The sequence below is a fragment of the Apodemus sylvaticus genome, chromosome 14 (assembly GCF_947179515.1).
Source record: "Apodemus sylvaticus chromosome 14, mApoSyl1.1, whole genome shotgun sequence".
In the NCBI taxonomy this organism is placed as follows: Eukaryota; Metazoa; Chordata; class Mammalia; order Rodentia; family Muridae; genus Apodemus; species Apodemus sylvaticus.
Genome location: NC_067485.1, coordinates 65,250,396 through 65,272,203, shown reverse-complemented (window position 1 = coordinate 65,272,203; position 21,808 = coordinate 65,250,396). Strand labels below are relative to the sequence as shown.

At 39.1% G+C, this 21,808-nt stretch overlaps 1 protein-coding gene across 1 annotated transcript in view; it reads left to right on the top strand.

Moving 5' to 3' along the window:
* Malrd1 (MAM and LDL receptor class A domain containing 1) overlaps positions 1 to 21,808 on the top strand; it is a 719,676-nt gene that overhangs the window by 657,071 nt on the left and 40,797 nt on the right. Inside the window, exons 36-37 of the mRNA XM_052156848.1 lie at positions 21,396 to 21,475; positions 21,564 to 21,660. Of these exons, the coding sequence (XP_052012808.1) occupies positions 21,396 to 21,475; positions 21,564 to 21,660 (177 nt within the window). The remainder of the gene's footprint in view (positions 1 to 21,395; positions 21,476 to 21,563; positions 21,661 to 21,808) is intronic.

Below are 21,808 nucleotides of genomic sequence, written 5' to 3'. Positions count from 1 at the left end.
TTTTTGCATTTTGCATTTTCTTTAACTGTTGAGTCCATGGTTTCTATGTATCTTCAGCATCTGAGATTCTTTTTTCTAACTCTTGTATTCTGTTGTTGATAGTTGCATGTATGGCACCTGATTTCTTCCCAAGGTTTTCTACCTCCAACGTTGTCTCCCTTTGAGTTTTCTTAGTTGTTTCTACTTCTGAATTTAGATCCTGGATGGTTTTGCTTAGCTCCTTCACTTGCTTGTTTGTGTTTTCCTGTAATTCTTTAAGAGATTTTTGTGTTTCCTCTTTCATGACTTCAGCCTGTTAACCAAAGTTCTCCTGTATTTCTTTAAGAGATTTATTGTGTTTCCTCCTTATTGGCTTTTGTATTCTCCTAAATTTCTTTCAATGATTTTTGTGCTTCCCTTGTAAGGGCTTCTAACTTTTGATCCATTTTCTCCTGAATTTCTTTTAAGTATGTCCTTCATGTGTTCCTGTACCAGCATCATGACCAGTGATTTTAAATCCAAATCTCGTTTTTCTGGTGTGATGGGGTATCCAGGACATACTGTTAAAGGAGAATTGGGTTCAGATGTTGCCATATTGCCTTGATTTCTGTTAGTGACGTTCCTGCATTTGCCTTTTGCTGTCTAGTTCTCACTGGTGTTAGTTGGTCTTGTTGTCAATGCTGGACTCACCAGTGCAAGCTGCCTTTTCCCAGCTGGCCTCTGGTGCACACCTGACTCCTGCACTGCCTAGAGACAGGGTGCTGTGGCTCAGGCTGTTCCAGAACCAGAGGCAGAGACCTGAAGGCTCCTGCCCGGGGCCTGCTGGACTGACCAGAGCACACTGACTCCTCCCAGCCGGCCTCCCAGGTTCCCCTCTCGCCTCCTGCAGGGCCTGGAGATGTGGTGTTGTAGCCCAGGCTGTTCTGGATCCTGAAGTGGAGATCTAAAGGCTCCTGCCAGAGGCCTCAGGACTGGAAACTAAGCTCTGTGGGGCCGGACCCACCGGAGCATGCTGCGTCCTCTCCGATCTACAAATTCTTAAAGTGCCAGTCCAGGATAGTATTAATATGAAGGGGCAATGAAAATTCTTTGGGAATTTCTCTTTACAAATAAAAAGAAATACCATTAGTTCACCTGGTACTTTATTGTAGGAGAAAAATCATACTGAGGATTTATTGGCAAGCTCAAAAATTAGACCCAAATCCTAGCAACTAATATGATAATATGAATAGGGTAATTAACTCCAGAAAATTAAAAATAAGAAAATATTAATATGAATGTGATATTGGCTCAGTGGTGGATAAAAGTTCATGTAGTGTGTCTGTGTGTGTGTGTGTGTTTCTGTGTGTGCACACACACTTGTGTATGCAAGTGTATGTGCATATGTTTCTGTGTGTGTATGTATGTGTACATATATAGATATGTGTGTATGTGTATGTATGTATGTATGTATGTATGTGTGGATGTATGTGTGTTTGTATACATGGCTAAGTATATATTTGAACATGTGGAGATGGAGAGGACAGTTATGGGGAGGTAGTGAGAATGAACTAGCTGTGTAATATAGAGAAACCATCGGTAACACTAAAATAAATAAGATCTCCCTATATATTATTTATCTAAAAATAGAGGTTCAGAATTCAGCTGTGGTGGTGCATACCAATTATCTCAGCATTTGAGAAATGGAAGCAGGAGGATCAGAATTTCAAGGTCATCTTTGGCAATCTAGAAAGTTCCAAGCTTACACCATGAGAAACTGCAGAATTGTCTTTCATCTTTAGAGCTTCAGTTCTACTGCAATTTGTGTATGTTTAACCACCTTCATGCAATGATCTAATATAAATATAATTGCCACCTCATAGTGGTAACTTTATACCTGTATTCACAAGGTAATATTACACATACATTTACATGGTAAACTTACACATACACATTCACATAGAAACCTTACACATGTTAACCTTACTCATGCATTTATATGGTAACTCTACATACACATATTTGCATTGTAACCTTACACACACACATTCACAGTGTGACCTTATACACATACATTCACAGGGGGACCTAACACACACATATTCACAGGGTAATCTTACACACACATTTACATGGTAACCTTATATATGCATTCACATGATAAACTTACATACCTACATTCACATGGTAACCTATTGCAGAAATTTTTAATCTCAATTTTAGGTTTTTACCCTGTATTTGATTTTTCAATAAAGACACGCATAACCTTTATGTTTATAATAAGCCTTAATTAGCACAAGAGCTGGGCAGATATTTATCCTCCATGCTATTGGAATCCATTTTTTATTGTTAACCCCAAGTCACTACTTACTATGTTTTATTTGGGCTCTTCCTAACTCTAATTGGACAGCCTTCAGGGCCACATTTTTATGACTCACCTAACCTACTGCATCTTCTCCATTTTCTTCTCTCCCCTGATCTATGATTCTCCTCCCACTCCTGAGTGCAAAAACCCTAAATCCTGCTTATGTCTCTTCTGCCCAGCTATTGGCTGTCAACATCCTTATTCACCAATCAAAAATAACTTGGGGCTAAGATCACCTATCATCACTTGGGTCTATGTGAGGACTCTTCTAATGCCTGTAGTAACCAGGTTTAGTAAATCAATATTAATATTAAAATACAAACAGCATCAGACCAACCCATGTCAGTAACCTTGTACACACATTCATATGATAACCACATGCACACACACACACACACACACACACACACACACACACACAAACATTTACAGGGAAACCTTACAGATATATTTCTGTTTCTCATTTTATTGTTGTCTAAGAGTCAAAGGTTATCCACACATTGTTATCACATGGGAAATACCTCCTACCTCACAGAGCCACTTCTGCTAACCATATTCCTTCAAAATCCTTTGAGATATTTGTTATCAGACAACTGCCAATTAATTTTATTAGGAAATCTATAAACCAGTAATCATCTGTCATATTCCATAGCACGTTTCTGGAAAGACCTGATTCACCAGGGACTCAGGAACTCATTGATTCACCTCTCTCCTAGCATTGCTTCTGTGCCAATTTTCTGTCTGCCAGGCATCAGCCTTGCCACTGAATTATCCACAGACATGCTCTTTTAGCCATGTCCTCAAAGAAGAGACAAGGTGGGCCCACTCTTTCACTCTCTGGTTCTCAGCAGAACTGTCTCCTTCATTTAATGATAAAACTTCTTGGAAACGTGCCTGGAGAGACAGCTTTGTAGTTAGGAACATTTGCTGTTCTTGTTTGTCTCCCAAAGCCCAGATGAGAACTGGTAACTCCAGTTCATGTGGATTACGCACTCTCTTCTGACTTCCCTGGGTGCTGTGCACACATAGTACTAACATACATAGGAAAAATACCAGTACACATAAAACTTTTTAAAATAATTAATCCCAAAAAAAGAAACTTGAATGAGTGGACTATATTCTATACTCCCACTCTTCTATCTAATGTTAAGTTGGACACTTATTTCGTCAATACATACTTACTGTTTATTTGTCCATTGTAAGCTCCTACCTACACACATACTCTCTTCAACAAAATGTAAATTATTTGTCTTTCAATGAGGTAACAACCTTGGCTAACCAAAAACATTTCTGAACGTATATCTATAAAATGGTTATTTTGAAATATCAGAATGATTTTTAAAATAAATTTTAGTACATAATTGATAGTACATACATTTTGACAAATACTTGAATTTTTAAAACAAACTTTGAAAGCCTTGTATTGCTATAAATATGCAAATCAAATGCAAAGATATTTCACTAGTTATAGTAGTATGTTTCCATGATACACACACACACACACACATATATATATATATATATATATATATATATATATATACTAAAGCATAGTTAACTATATAGCGGTATAAACAGAAGCAATGTTTTTTAAATACCAGTTGTCATTTCCTACAAATTTGAATCTGCTTACTGACAAACATTATAAAACACTTAGGAAATATATATATATATATATATATATATATATATATATACATACATACATCTTATTAAAACAGGAAGTACTTGTTCTGTGTATGAGATGTAGTAAACATGTGGTAACAGGGCTCATTTATGACAGAAACTGTGCAAACCTAAGACCTAATGGTGAAGTGGGTTTGTTACATGAACCCCACTGCTTTTCAATATTTTTAATTCTTTCTTTCTTTCTTTCTTTCTTTCTTTCTTTCTTTCTTTCTTTCTTTCTTTCTTTCTTTCTCTCTTTCTATTTTACAATTTCTTTCCTACCTTCACTTCGAGAATTTTTTGGAAAGAGTGAAATGACCCACTGTCCATAAAATTATAAGGTTTTCAAAATTGAAACAGCACTTAAGAGCACTTTCTTCCATCATTTCTGCAGGCATTCTAGTCTTACCTTGCAGACCCCAAACTCTCTTCTAACTACATATGGACATCAACTGTCCTTTTCCCAAGGAGCTGCATCTTAAAGAGCATTATTTGCTGCTTTGCCCACACATGTAACGTTTAAGAGGTCATAAGTGAATCTGACTGTAGATGACACATAAAAAATGAAATTATTATGATTTGTGTGTGTGTGTGTGTGTGTGTGTGTGTGAGTGTATGTGGGTGTATGTATACACACATCTGTAACAATATTATGTTACATCCTTCAATAGAAGTGTGGTGTATATATTCATTCATTTATCCTTAGTTGGAGGTCTTCTACTCTGCTGTTGGACTTCAGTGTCCACAGAGACTGATTTCAAGACCCTGATATATATTGGAAACTCTGTAGATGTCCCAGTCCTCTGTATAAAATGGCTTAGTGTTTGCATATATTCTGTGTATGATGACAGTACATTATAAATCATCTTTTTATCATTATAAATATTTGTACAGTATAAACACCATGTAAATGATTATCATAAAATAATGTTTAGGGAATAATAACAAACATATCTATGTTAATTAGGATGATTTTTTCCTAAATATTTTTGTCTGAATATTGTTGAATCCACAAGTGCAGGCAGGAAGCAAGCATGTTAAAAGACAATTTATTTTGGGATTATTACTCATCTCCAAGAAATATCAGTCTATGATACTGAGGATGCTTTATTTTTATTTTAGAACAGTGACTCCTAAGTTTTTGAAACAAAATAATTTACTTTCAACTTTTTATTTCTTTCAAGGTATATTCACTTATATACATATATGCATCTATATATGTACATCTGTACATATATGTAACCTGAGCAGAGTAGACTTGTCACATTAGACATATGAGACAAGAATAAAATAGCTGTGTTTATGTTATGGTGCCATCCTTATCCTAAGTTTGTTTGGAGGTCAGAAAGAATATAATCTGATGATGATGCTACCTGGAGCCTGTAACAAGGCTAAGAAACAGAAAGCACTCAGTAATTTCTCAAAAAAAAAAAAAGCAGAATATTGAGTTTGGAATCCTTTTTCAGTTTGATATAAAGCTTCAGGAAGATTTCTGGGTTTTATACTCACAAGCAAAACCTTCCTTTCTTTACTAAAAGGTCAAAGTGAGTTTGAGACTCCTACAGTTTCTTAGTGAGCAATACATATGGCTGGTGAAAATTTCTCCCAGAACCCGGCAGATCATGATTTATTCTTTCTCCATTTTAAACCTTCCCATATTGTGCTGTGTGCTCATGTATATTTCAGTGTGTAAGACAAAGTATGAGTAAAGGTCTTGCTAGAATAAGTTGAAAATATGCTTTAAAAGGAAAATTATTTTTAGACTCCATGGGGAGAAGAAAAATAATACCCACCAATTATTTTGTTTTAGGAGTAATATTCCTCAGCCAAGCTGGATATCTTTACCTTATTTAGTCTTAGAAGGGTCTAGTTTCTACTGGTGGCTTGTCTGTTTTCAATTGTCCAGTTTGTGGATTATTTAGTTTTATCATTATTTCTTCTTTCTTTCTTTTTTCTTTTGTTTCCCATGAAGCTCTGGAGAGTTACTACTCCATAACAACAAGAAGAAAGCAGGGGGAACAGAAAGTATGAAATATAAATTCCAGACTATTTTTAACTTAAAAATATTTCATCCTACTGCTTCTACTACGCCAGCCCACCACACACCTGTTTGAACATAGGAAACAGAATTTCAATTTTCTCTTCTCTCTCCTCAGAAGTAATTAATGTTCTTTCTTGACTGTAATAAGTTAAAATAACTTCTGAATGTGTTTCCAGCCTACATATGCAACATCGTGCAGCCTGACTGAGATTTCAAGTGCAAGTTGCAATAAAAGCCACAAACAAGCACATATTTTGTATCTTTTAAATATTATTAACTAAAGAGAGAAGCTGATTACTAAACAATGCTTTATGGGGAACTAGATAATTTTCTACTAATATTAAATATACTATGAGGACAAAAATTCAAGAAGATTAAGGAACCTGCACTCATTGCATAAATAGTCATTGCTCTATGTTTTCATGTTTTTCTCTGAGTTAGTAATGGATGAATTTAACTTCGACCAGTGCTCCCTGACTGAGGTTCCCAGATGGAACCTTCAGAACAGAGGAGTCAATAGCATCTGAGAAACCATTATGTACCACATCTCAATTACTGCCTACGAGCTGGGCTCATCACTTAGTGCTTGGACCAGGGTCCAAGTTAACTCTAAGGCATGCTAAAGTTCTACTGGTGATGCTAAAGTTTAAAGAAGTTTATACATGCACAAAAGAGAAGTGTTTCCATGACTTTGATATATAACCCAGGTATTAACCGCTATTATGATGATGGTAATGGGTAATTTCAGCAAACATTTACACACAGAATGGAATTAGTTAGATTAATTTGAAGGATGCTAACATGAAACTGATCAATGGAGTGTGATTGTATGCTGTCTGGACAGCATGGAACCAAACTTGGAATGTCTTAAGTCATGCTAGGACATAAAAGAAAGTCTCCAGAGGTCAGTGACAATTGGTCTCTGGCCTTTAGGGAGTAAATACTTGCTACTTACTTGGATAAGAAATGAGAGCATCTTCTAGCCATTGAGAGTAAAAGTCATGAAAAGTCCTAGAGGGTGAAAGACTCTTTCAGTGAAGGCACTGTGAACAAGTGTAAGAGACCATCAACTCTACTAAAACTGTGATTAAAAGCTATGCAGACCATTTCAGGAACGTCTTTCTATGCAGTTATCTTACCTGACAGGAATCTATAAGCACTGAAAACATAGTGAAGATTTTAAGTCAGAGACATTTTATAATGTAACATATATCTGGAAACCAGAAACCCAGTTGAGACCTGTTCCAGTACAAAAGTGGCAGGGGCTTTTAGGCAAGCCCAAGGGCAAGAATGCAATGGGGCTGAAGGACATTAACAGGTTGTGAGGTAAAAATTGAGACACTACGATTGCAATGAAATTGAAGGGGCAAATAGGATCATTTGTCATTCTTTTCAGAAGTGTGTATGTGTGACTGTGGGAGAGTGGATGTGTGTCCATATCCATGTGTCTATACAGTGTATAAGTGCATGTGTGCATGGACCCATATATGGAGGTGTGTATGTGTATGCCACAGATCAACCATGGGTGTTGTTGCATGTTACACAGTATCCTGGTTTATGAGACAGAGCCTTTCATTAGCCCCAGGCATTCACTTGTCTCCACATGCACAGTGCTGGGATTCCAAGCATGCACCACCATGCCTGGCATTTTATGGAGTCCTGAGATTTGAACTCGAGTCCTCTGGCTTTAGCAGCAAGCACTTTTCCAGCTAACACAGTCTTCTCTTCACCAATATTTTTTTATTTATATTTAATTACATTTTAAATGTTACCCCATTTCCTGGTCTCTCATCTAGAAACCCCCTATCACATCCTCCCTCCCCCTGCTTCTATGAGGGTGTTCTAATGGCAACCCATCCACTCCCACATCCTTGCTCTGGCATTCCCCTACACTGGGGCATGGAGCCTTCGCAGGACCAAGGGCCTCTCCTCCCATTGATGTCTGACAAGACCATCCTCTACTACATATGCATCTGGAGCCATGGGTACCCACCTGGGAATCCATCCCATAAACAAGTCATCAAACCCAGACACTATTGTGGATGCCAAGTGCTTGCTGACATGATCCAGATATAGCTGTCTCCTAAAAGGGTCTGCCAGAGCCTGACAAATAGAGGCAGATGCTTGCGGCCAACGAATGGACTGAGTGTGTGGTCTTCAATGTAGGAGTTAGAGAAAGGACTGAGCGAGCTGAAGGGGTTTGCAAACCTATAGCAAGAACAGTATTAACCAAACAGACCCCTCAGAGCTCCCAGGGACCAAACCACCAACCAAAGATCACCAATATTTTAAAACACAGAGCTCATTTTATTTATTTATTTTTTTGTGGTGGGCTTGACATTTTAAAGTAAACTAAGAATTTGTTTTTATTCATACTTATTAGAAATCATACAAATACACATATTCTCCTCAATTTTCATGAATGCATGGCAGATATTGGGATGATATCTCAATGTGGTATGCATTGTCATTAAATTTAAATATTCACATAACAATATCTTTAGGAAGTTACCCTGCCTCTAAACTCCCTTCTGTTTTCTTCAAATCCATTAGAACAATTATAAATAAGCTAACCTTGATTCTATTGCTTGAGACCACAATTCAGTTCATTTAAACAGCCAAGGCAAACTTTCTTACTACTACATCAGTCCATAACACAAGCTCTGTAAGTGTGTGGCTGTTGCCTATGTCTTCTGGAAGTGTGACAAATGAGTTAGGGCGTGTACACAAATAACAAGAAAGACAAGATTGTGTTCCAGGTGTGGGAAAGTGATGAATGGGTGTTGCCAAGTACACCCAGAAATGAGTTATTCCACTGACACCTTGATCAGAACTTGCTAATAGCAGAAGAGCTGCTACAATTTAGGAAAGATTAGTGTGTTGGTTGTAGCTGAATGAATCTAATTATATTTTATTTTTCCTCTTTGTATAAAAAGAACAGACCTTTATGCACGAATGAAGAGGGATGTTTATCTTTTTCGTTCAGGTGGGCTCAGCCTAATACTTATGAATTAGGAAAACATGCTGAAGCCAATTAGTCATGGGAGAAATTAGTTCAAGCAAATTAATCACTGGAATTCACTATGGAGTTGCTGCATTCTGTGGCTCAGGGATTATTCAATGGCTCCTCCCACTTTTTCTTTTGCTATTACTGTAAATTCACCCATGATGTTAATGTACCTCCTATACCCATTTGCTTGCTACAGTCCCAGCCTATCACCCGGAAAACACTCAATTTGAGCAAAACCTGCTAAGTGTCTCCATGTTCTCTGCAGGGGAAATTGCAGTAGGTAGAAACACATTCAAAAGCTGCCTGTCTTCCTTGCCTGTGAATCTGCTTCAAGAATTTTTAAGATTATACTGTTTAGGGGAATTTTTGATAGGCCTTGAAATCAGATATGCCAATGACTTTAGTTCTTCTTACATGGTTGTTAAATGTCCCTGAAGGGATTAAAGTCAACACTTGCTGGATTTAGTTAAAAGACCATACTCTTAGGATATAGAACAAAGTACAGTGGGAAACAATCATGACCAGAATGAATATGAAAAGGGAAAATACTATATCTGCAGGAGCTTGGAGAAGCATGAGACAATGTACTCTCATGTATCTTTTTTGTGTATAATTCTCCCATAAATTCTGTACGCTTTCATTACAACTTTTCATAAATGAGCTTGAAGTGTCTGGACTTCACAAAGCCATGGAGATAATGAGCAGTTGGTTTTTACATGGTGTTCTGGGTTCCTCTGTGTCTCCATCTTCCCAGATGCACACTTGCACTACATTTCTGTATTTCCAGATGTTCCAGCTAAGATTTGATGAGACAAATGGACTTAAGACAATACAGATTAGAAATTTTGCCTAATCACTGTTTTCTAACACATAAAAAAAAATAGAATGCCAATTACAGCTATATCTAACTATGCTCCATATTTTAACATGAGAAAGACAGGGGAAGAACGTATTTGTAGTCAGCATAGGAGAGTCTAAGAATTCAAAGTTGAACGTTTTGCAGCATACTTTACTTAGGGAATAAAACTCAATTTCTCCATGTGTTCATCTTTCAAGGGTGAAATGAAACATGTCCTAGTTTTTAACATGCTAATGTGGACACTAACTGTGGAGTGATCCTGGCTCCTCCTAGGAAAAGTGACAGCTGTGCATAACAGTTATGATTTGTTGGTATAAAAATGATAATAGGACACAAGCATATTTTCTACAATGCTAACTTAAAGGTCTCATCAGTGATATATCAAAATGCACACTGCTCCTGTCATTTTCCAAAGGACAGAATTTGGAGCACAACTGTCCTAACTCCAGCTCCAGAGAACTCAATGCACTCTTCCAGCCTCTGTGGGTCCAGAACACTTGTATCATATGCTCATACAGACAAGCATAAATAAGATTTTAAAAACTAATAAATCTTAAATTATAGTGGTCAGCATGATTTACAAAAAAATATGTAAACTCAAATCCAAAAGCCTGGCGGCGGCGGCGGCGGCGGCGGCGGCAGCAGTAGCTGGTCCAGCTGAAGGGCCATCAGCGGTGGAACCAAGGCGACACAGGGTCCAGTTAGGCCCTGCGCCCACGACCACTGACCTTCGCTGACCAGCCAGGCGGCAGGCAGCTGCGGTTCTGCGGAGCCTTTCGCTGCACGGAAGCCACTTCAGAACTCGGCTTCCCGCCAGTCAGGAGAGACTCACCTCCATCTTGATCCCGGGCTCCAGAGATCGGTCAGACTGAGGTACACAAACATAATCCTAGGCCCAACACCGCAGGGGTCTGAGCCTGACAGGCGTTGGCCTGCACCCAGGCCCTGGGCTGTTCGAGTGGCCATCGGGGAGCCAACCCAGCCAGGAGTTTTTTTTTGCCCTGGCCGGCGCACGCGCCGCCATTTTGCCTACAGGACCCAGAGTGCTCGGGAGGGCAGAGACGGCTAACAAGCGTAGCCTGAGGCTAACAAAACGGGGGTCTAGGCCCCAAAAGGCACAGGACTGACCCCAAGAACTGGGCGGCTTGGTGGGCCATCTGTGTGTCAATCCGCCCAGGAGGTTATTAGCACAACAGACTCTCCCGGTGCTTTCGGGGAGTGCGGACACGCACGCCCGCCATCCAGGTCACCTGGCAGACCCAATTAACAGTCATAGCCCTAGGGGAACTTTGCTCGGACCTTGGCCACCCAGGCTTTTGCCTGGACTCAGGGCCTGGGCGACAAGGCTAACCTAGTGTGCGCCAGCACGGTTGGGGAAATCGGCTGCCCAGCAGAGTGAGCGGAACACAGGGAAGGTCACAGCAGCATACACCTTCGGAGCTCCCTGGGGGTGCACACGTGTTCCATCTGGTCCACAGACACAATCTGGGGCAAGGCCTCAGGCAGACGCCCTCAGCTCAACTCTCTCCGCTTCAGATCAGCCTGGGCGGCCGCACCACATCTCCAGGTCCCTCAAGAGGCTAGTGGGGGCTTCCGGGCGGCCAGCTGGGAGAAGTCGGTGTGCTCCAATAAATCCTGCGGGCCCCAGCAGGAGCCTTCAGGTGCCTGCTTCGGGATCTGAACAGCCTGGACAGCAGCACCCTGTCTACAGGCAGTGCAGGGTGTAAGCTGTGCACCAGAGGCCAACGGGGAAGGGGCAGCTTGCACTGGTGAGTCCAGCACTGACAAGACCAAGTAACACCAGTGAGAGCTAGATGGCAAAAGGCAAACGCAGGAACGTCACTAACAGAAATCAAGGCAATATGGCAACATCTGAACCCAATTCTCCTCTACCAGCATGTCCTGGATACCCCATCACACCAGAAAAACAAGATTTGGATTTAAAATCACTGGTCATGATGCTGGTACAGGAACACCTGAAGGACATACTTAAAGAAATTCAGGAGAAAATGGATCAAAAGTTAGAATCCCTTGCAAGGGAAACACAAAAATCATTGAAAGAAATCCAGGAGAATACAAAAGCCAACAAGGAGGAAATGCAAAAAACACTTAAAGAAATACAGGAGAACTTTGGTCAACAGGCTGAGGTCATGAAAGACGAAACACAAAAATCTCTTAAAGAAATACAGGAGAACTTTGGTCAACAGGCTGAGGTCATGAAAGAAAAAACACAAACATCTCTTAAAGAATTACAGGAAAGCACAAACAAGCAAGTGAAGGAGCTAAGCAAAACCATCCAGGATCTAAAATCAGAAGTAGAAACAACTAAGAAAACTCAAAAGGAGACAACTTTGGAGATAGAAAGCCTTGGGAAGAAATCAGGGGACAGAGATGCAAATATCAACAACAGAATACAAGAAATAGAAGAAAGAATCTCAGATGCTGAAGATTCCATAGAAACCATGGACTCAACAGTTAAAGAAAATGCAAAATGCAAAAAGCTTGTAACCCAAAATATCCAGGAAATCCAGGACACAATGAGAAGACCAAACCTAAGGATTATAGGCATAGATGAGAGTGAAGATTTACAACTTAAAGGGCCAGCAAATATCTTCAATAAAATTATGGAAGAAAATTTCCCTAACCTAAAGAGAGAGATGCCCATGAATATACAAGAAGCCTACAGAACTCCAAACAGACTGGACCAGAACAGAAATACTTCCCGTCACATAAATAATCAAAACACCAAATGTTCTAAACAAAGAAAGAATATTAAAGGCAGTAAGAGAAAAAGGCCAAGTAACATATAAAGGAAGACCTATCAGAATCACAGGAGACTTTTCACCTGAGACTATGAAGGCTAGAAGGTCCTGGGCAGATCTCATGCAGACTCTAAGAGAACACAAATGCCAACCAAAACTACTATATCCAGCAAAACTCTCAATCAACATAGATGGAGAAACTAAGATATTTCACGACAAAACCAAGTTTACCCATTATCTATCCACAAACCCAACCCTAAAAAGGATAAAAGGAGGACAACACCAATATAAGGAGGGAAACTTCACCCTGAAAAAAGCAAGATAGTAACCTTTCATCAAACCCAAAAGAAGTTAAGCAATCAAATTTAAAAAATAACGTCAAAAATGATAGGAAGTAACAATCACTATTCCTTAATATCTCTTAACATCAATGGACTCAATGCCCCAATAAAAAGACACAGACTAACTGACTGGATACGTAAACAGGACCCTACATTTTGCTGCTTACAGGAAACACACCTCAGGGTCAAAGACAAACACTACCTTAGAGTAAAAGGCTGGAAGACAATTTTACAAGCAAATGGTCTCAGGAAACAAGCTGGAGTAGCCATTTTAATATCAAATAAAATTGACTTTCAACCCAAAGTCATCAAAAGAGACTCTGAGGGACACTTCTTGCTGGTCAAAGGAAAAATACAACAAGAAGAACTCTCAATCCTGAACATCTATGCTCCAAATGCAAAGGCACCCTCTTTCATAAAAGAAACTTTATTAAAACTCAAAGCGCACATTGCACCTAACACAATAATTGTGGGTGACTTCAACACTGCACTTTCCTCAATGGACCGATCAGGAAAACAGAAACTAAACAAGGACACAATGAAACTAATTGAAGCTTTGGACCAATTAGATTTAACAGATATATATATAGAACATTCTATCCTAAAACAAAAGAATATACCTTTTTTTCAGCACCTCATGGTACCTTCTCCAAAATCGACCATATAATTGGTCACAAGATAGACCTGAACAAATATAAGAAGATCGAACTAATCCCATGCCTCCTATCTGATCACTATGGAATAAAAGTGGTCTTCAATAGCAACAGAAACAAGAGAAAACCCACATACACGTGGAAATTGAACAATACTCTACTCAATGATACCTTGGTCAAGGAAGAAATAAAGAAAGAAATTAAAGACTTTTTAGAACACAATGAAAATGAAAACACAACATACCCAAATCTATGGGACACAATGAAAGCAGTGCTAAGAGGAAAACTCATAGCCCTGAGTGCCTCCAAAAAGAAAATGGAGACAGCATACATTACCAACTTAATGACACACCTGAAAGCCCTAGAACAAAAAGAAGCTATTTCACCCAGGAGGAGTAGAAGGCAGGAAATCATCAAACTCAGGGCCGAAATCAATCAAGTAGAAACAAAGAGAACCATACAAAAAACAGCAAAACCAGGAGCTGGTTCTTTGAGAAAATCAACAAGATAGATAAACCCTTAGCCAGACTGACCAAAGGGCACAGAGAAAGTATCCAAATTAACAAACTTAGAAATGAAAAGGGAGACATAACAACGGAAACTGAGGAAATCCAAAAAATCATCAGATCCTACTACAAGAGCCTGTACTCAACACAACTGGAGAATCTGGAGGAAATGGACAATTTCCTTGACAGATACCAAATACCAAAATTAAATCAGGACCAACTAGACCATCTGAACAGTCCCATAAAGCCTAAAGAAATAGAAGGAGTCATAGAAAGTCTTCCAACCAAAAAAAGCACAGGACCAGATGGTTTCAGTGCAGAATTCTACCAGACCTTCAAAGAAGAGTTAACACCAATACTCTTCAAACTATTCCACAAAATAGAAATAGAAGGAACACTACCCAATTCCTTCTACGAAGCCACAATTACGCTGATACCAAAGCCACACAAAGATCCAACAAAGAAAGAGAACTTCAGACCAATTTCCCTTATGAACATCGATGCAAAAATACTCAATAAAATTCTTGCCAACCGAATCCAAGAACACATCAAAACGATCATCCACCATGATCAAGTAGGCTTTATCCCGGGAATGCAGGGTTGGTTCAATATACGGAAATCCATCAATACAATCCACTACATAAACAAACTCAAAGAACAAAACCACATGGTCATTTCATTGGATGCTGAAAAAGCATTTGACAAAATTCAGCATCCTTTCATGCTTAAAGTCTTGGAGAGAACAGGAATTCAAGGCCCATACCTAAAGATAGTAAAAGCAATATACAGCAAACCGGTAGCCAGCATCAAACTAAATGGAGAGAAACTTGAAGCAATCCCACTGAAATCAGGGACCAGACAAGGCTGCCCCCTTTCTCCTTATCTTTTCAATATTGTACTTGAGGTACTAGCTCGGGCAATTCGACAACATAAGGAGGTCAAAGGGATACAAATTGGAAAGGAAGAAGTCAAACTATCATTATTTGCAGACGACATGATAGTCTACCTAAGTGACCCAAAAAACTCCACTAGAGAACTCCTACAGCTGATAAACAACTTCAGCAAAGTAGCAAGTTATAAAATCAACTCAAGCAAATCAGTGGCCTTCCTATACTCAAAGGATAAGCAGGCTGAGAAAGAAATTAGGGAAATGACCCCCTTCACAATAGCCACAAACAGTATAACTTATCTGGGGTGACTCTTACCAAACATGTGAAAGATCTGTATGACAAGAACTTCAAGACTCTGAAGAAGGAAATGGAAGAAGACCTCAAAAAATGGGAAAACCTCCCATGCTCATGGATCGGTAGAATCAATATAGTTAAAATGGCCATTTTGCCTAAAGCACTATACAGATTCAATGCAATACCCATCAAAATCCCAACTCAATTCTTCACAGAGTTAGAAAGAGCAATTATCAAATTCATCTGGAACAACAAAAAACCCAGGATAGCTAAAACTATTCTCAGCAACAAAAGAAAATCTGGGGGAATCAGTATCCCTGACCTCAAGCAATACTACAGAGCAATAGTGTTAAAAACTGCATGGTATTGGTACAGTGACAGGCAGGAGGATCAATGGAACAGGATTGAAGATCCAGAAATGAACCCACACACCTATGGCCACTTGATCCTCGACAAAGAGGCTGAAAACATCCAATGGAAAAAAGATAGTCTTTTCAACAAATGGTGCTGGTTCAACTGGAGGTCAGCATGCAGAAGAATGGGAATTGATCCATCCTTGTCTCCTTGTACTAAGCTCAAATCCAAATGGATCAAGGACCTCCACCTAAAGCCAGACACTCTGAAGCTAATAGAAAAGAAACTGGGGAAGACCCTTGAGGACATTGGTACAGGGAGAAAGTTTCTGAACAGAACACCAATAGCGTATGCTCTAAGAGCAAGAATTGACAAATGGGACCTCATAAGGTTACAGAGTTTCTGTAAGGCAAAGGACACCATCAAGAGGACAGATCGGCAACCAACAAATTGGGAAAAGATCTTCACCAATCCTACATCAGATAGAGGGCTAATATCCAATATATATAAAGAACTCAAGAAGTTAGACTCCAGAAAACCGAACAACCCTATTAAAAAATGGGGTACAGAGTTAAACAAAGAATTCTCACCTGAAGAACTTCGGATGGCGGAGAAGCATCTTAAAAAATGCTCAACTTCATTAGTCATTAGGGAAATGCAAATCAAAACAACCCTAAGATTTCATCTTACACCAGCCAGAATGGCTAAGATTAAAAATTCAGGAGACAGCAGGTGTTGGAGAGGGTGCGGAGAAAGAGGAACACTCCTCCACTGCTGGTGGGGTTGCAAATTGGCACAACCACTCTGGAAAGCAGTCTGGCGGTTCCTCCGAAAACTGGGCACCTCACTTCCAGAAGATCCTGCTATACCACTCCTGGGCATATACCCAGAGGATTCCCCACCATGTAATAAGGATACATGCTCTACTATGTTCATAGCAGCCCTATTTATAATTGCCAGATGCTGGAAAGAACCCAGGTATCCCTCAACAGAAGAGTGGATGCAAAAAATGTGGTATATCTACACAATGGAGTACTATTAAGCCATTAGAAACAATGAATTCATGAAATTCTTAGGCAAATGGATGGAGCTAGAGAACATCATACTAAGTGAGGTAACCCAGACTCAAAAGGTGAATCATGGTATGCACTCACTAATAAGTGGTTATTAACCTAGAAAACAGGAATACCCAAAACATAATCCACACATCAAATGAGATACAAGAAGAAAGCAGGAGTGGTTCCTGGTTCTGGAAAGACTCAGTGAAACAGTATTTGGCAAAACCAGAACAGGGAACTGGGAAGGGGTGGGAGGGAGGACAGGGGAAGAGAAAGGGGCTTATGGGACTTTCGGGGAGTGGGGGGCTAGAAAAGGGGAAATCCTTTGAAATGTAAATAAATTATATCGAATAAAAAAAATAACAATAAAAAAAGAAAAAAATAAATATAATGTTAACTGTAAATTAATTTTATTAAAGAAGTTTCTTCTTAAGTTGAAAAAAAAAAAAGCCTAACTATGGAGAACTGAAACTTGAATTGAGGGAAGGCATCAGAGTTGACCACCATTTCTCCATCTCTCAGTGACTCTGTCTTCTTATTAGTCAGTCACATTCTCAGAATACCTTTTGACAAAAACCAAAGAAACTCTCTGACCTTGCAACAGAGCTCCAAGCACAATTCCTCTTTCACATCGGAGTTAAGGAAGAATTTCTTTAAGGATATATAGTCATCAAAGCATAACCCCTTGTTACCATGCACCTTCCACATCTATCTATACACCCATCTATGCTCACAGTGAATCTGTATGCTTACACACACTTTATTGCAAGGAGCACACGGCGATGCTAGAAGTCAGATAGGTCACTTTCCATGTAAACCATAGGAAAACTCCTTAGAGTTTAATGTTGGGGAATTTGGTGAAATGAACTTGGGGCAAGTACTACCATGCTTGCTATAAGTGAGTCATAATTTGAACTTTCAGAGTTATAGAAGAAGACTGAAAGGTAGGATTTACTATATAGGCAATGTAATTATCAAAACAGATGCATAAAACTAAATAAATCAGATTTCAGTGTGTTTTCCATGTGGTCACTTTGAATAAAATAAATGCTTGTTAAATGCATTGAAAAATAATATAGTTAACCATTAAAGTTATTAGACTTTTCTCTTTTTTAAGCATGAAAAAAATAAGGAGATACTCACACATACACTGAGGTAGGGAGGGAAGGACAGGGATGGAAGGAGAGTGGTTACTATCCAAGCAGTCTAAATTAGAAAGACACATATTAGGTAAGCATAGGTATTACAAGATACTCATGGTCTTCATACTCATGGCAAGACACAGAGATAAAACCATGTTTGCTTTCAATCTTACCTACACATAACGTAGCTAATAAATTCCTATAAGGAACATTTAGGTCATTAATTGTCAAGGTATATGGTGAATGTCTGTCCCTATTTCCTTTTGGAACAAGTTTCTAGCCTCAGACAATTATGCAACAGTTCCAAACTTGACAAGCTGTTGGGCCATACACGCAGATTCTATCACTGTGACTAGACTGTCCCTTTCTGGATGTTTGTTCTTTAGTTCTTAGCTATATAAATGAAGCACACTGGTTCCAGTTTCATAGCTCATCCACTTTTCCTGACTCATTTCTCCTACAAGGGACTTGATGCTTTACCTCTGAGTATATAATCCCCCCATCCACTACTAAATTTGCAAGCAGTCTTTATTCTGGGGTGTTAGACATTGTTTTGTTTTTCATTTGTTATTCTAATCCTACTGACTCAGTAATAAGAGACTCCCTGTAAAAATGATGATGAAACAGATGTTAGTATCCTCTTCTAACAACATCTTAGTGATAGTTAATGGGGTGTATGTAAGCTTGGAGGAAATGAGTCGACTCAGCTGTAGGGAGAACAGAAAGAATATTCCTCATTTCCTTCTTGACTGTAGTTCTCCAAGAGAGACAGGAAAAAATACTTCAGTGTTGTTGCTGGAAGAATGAGCAGATAGCATCCTGGCATGGTATTAATGCTGTCCTCAGATCTGGTTCAAAGGCAGAGGAACACCCTGCCATGGAAAATTTACAGAAGCGTATGGATCAAATTGCCATAATTACTTCACATTGGTTTTTCCATAGAGGAGGTTTTGTTTGAGAAACCGAGATGAAAACACATTAAGTGTTCTGAATTCTCTCTGCAGTCCTGTAAACATCTCTCCTTCTTTCTTCCCTGGGTTCATTTCTCCAGATTTTATGTAATATCCCTATCTAAGTATATAGGAAGACGGACAGCAGACACAAATGGTGAACTGATACACAAACATTCAGACAGCCGATGGGAATCATTCGTGCTATCTCTCTGTATGCTTTGGATCTCCTCATTATTTTTTCAAGTGGCATTCTCAGATATTTCCATAGAACTTATCTCAGTAGAAATACTCAAATATGGAGTGTTTCCTTGAAATAGTGATTCTGCAGGCCTGACATCAGGAGAATGACACTCTTGGAATCCTAAGCAACTCGGTGAATCCACATAGAAAACACAAATATCTGACAGCCACACCAGCATCCACATGTAAAGATTACCATGGAGCACTCATTGTTCACTGAGGACTGGTGCCAAGGAGACAAAAAAGACTTACAGTCTTATGCATTGTGGGAATAAAAGCTAAAAACTCCTAATTCAATAAATCAATTTTCATCTGAAATCCAGAAACTTCAAAATTGTCAAATCGTCTTTGATTCCTGCTTTTTAAGGAATATTGACAAATCAGAGCTATCTAATAACCTTCTGGAACCTGTAAATCGGGCTTTTTAAAATTTAGTTCAATATCATTTTTGAGAAAGCATTGCTTTCACCCACACAGCTTTTCAGATTTAAAAGAGAGATTGATAGAAAACATGAGCTCACAAGTGTCCTAGTTAGAAAGTTGGGGAGGAAAGGCTTATATGATTTATTCTTCCACACCACTGTCCATCATCAAAGGAAGTCAGGACAGAAACTCACAAATGGCAGGAAGACAGAAGCCATGGAGGAGTTCTGTCTATTGGCTTGCTCTTCATGGCTTGCTCAGTCTGCTTTTGGAAAGAACCTGCGACTTGCAGCCGAGTTGAGGCCTCAGTCACAATGGGCTGGGTTTTCTCATGTCTATCATATCAATGCACTACAAGCTTGTCTACAGCCCATCTTACCGAAGCATTTTCTCAGCTGATGCTCTCTCTTCTCCAATGACTCTAGCTTGGGTTAAGTTGACATAAAACTAGCCAGCACAATAAGCCACACTTCGGACACATAGGTTTAAATGCACATATTCAAAAGTTAATTTTAAACTTCTTTTGTAGCACACACCATGAACTTGCAGGACCATCTCAATTTGTGTCCCATTGTTTCTACTAAATGATAGCATGGATATTAACTTCCATGCTAATTTGGGGATTCATTATACTAGGAAAAATTACTTAGAAATAAAAATCTTCTGGGCAAGGTGGTACTGGCCTTTAATACTAACTTGAGAGACAGAGACAAGTGGGTCTCTGTGAGATCAACTCCAACAAGTTGTAAATAATGAATACAAGTTAATCAGTGCTAGAGAGCGAGAGAGCGAGAGAGCAAGAAAGAGAGCGAGAGAGTGAGAGAGAAGAGAGAGAGAGAGAGAGAGAGAGAGAGAGAGAGAGAGAAGCCCTTCACAAATAGACAAACATGTCCCTTAGACAGATAATCTGGTTGCAAACTCTGGTGTTCTGAGAATGAACACTATTCCAGTGTGATCAGTTTTAACATTTCTGAATAAAGTAGGTGGCAGTAGCCTGGGGTGATCTGAGTATTTTTTTTTTTTGCTTAAGTACAAATGATATTAATACAAATTAATTGTGAATCTAAGTGATTAAAGAATCATTCCTTTGTGACAATAAATGCATTTGTATTCTGCTTTATATGTATGTTAATCTAAACTCTGAATTGATGCATTAGATATTGGACAGAACTCAACCTCTTCACTGACAAATACATATATGAGTGCTGGACAGGGAGTGTGGATGGTCATGTGTTTACCTTTTAAGCATGAGAAGCCATGTTCATGCCCTAGAATCCATCTTTTTAAAAAATAGAGCTTGGTGGTGTGCTTGGAATCCCAGCCCTAAGGAAGCGGAGGCCTGTAGATCCTGAACTACCCCTGCCCTCCAGCTGAGCTTCAATGTCAAGTTTCTGGCCTGTGAGAGTCTCTATCTCAAAATTAGGTGAATGGCCCCAGAGGAATACCCAAAGTTGACTACCAGACTACCGGCCCCATGCTTATACAGAGACATGCACACATAAAGATAAATGGACACCCAGTGTGAGAGCTTTTGAATCTGAGACAAATGAGAAATCATCTCAAATGATAATGGATCTTAGTGAAAGAATTAAAAAGAGTAATAATATGCACAATCAACAACAACAAAAAGTATTGGGTGAAAGCCATTATCTGCTTTTCAAAATCCACAAGGAGATAAATTACAGCAAAACGAAGTGTATCAAAATATGAAAATAATGATGTGTAATGTTTCATTTTGGTTTCTGAGTCACTTTCTTAGATTCCTATTATTTCCAGGTTTCTCAACCATCATCATTGTCACTACAGTTCTGCTCAGCTAGGCTTCTTCTGTTTTGTTTTTGCTTTGTTTTCAAATCTCATATAATTTTTCTTTTCCAGGTGTACACAAGGATGGACAGGAAATCGATGCCACATCAGGTCTAACCTTTCTACTGAGGGTTTCATGTATACTCCAAATTGTAGGTAACATTATATTGAACAAACAGCTTAGGACCTTTAATATATTTTGGAATCATAATCATCTCTCTTGTGCGTTTGAAATTCTAGACATATGGACTATGCTGGGTATCGGATTTGGGTTTCTTGTGACTCATATTGCAGTGGCCATCTTGTGTTGCCTTGGCAACCGAAGAAGATCAATGAGGTAAGTCATGTCTTCCAGCTCTGAGTGGAACATGCACAGTGGAAAAATTCCAGAAGCATTACCTCTGCTCTGCTCTTCGTTCACACTTCTTTATGGAAGAAGTTCTTATGTTTCCATGCTTTGAAGCTTCTTTTCCTACTTATAATAA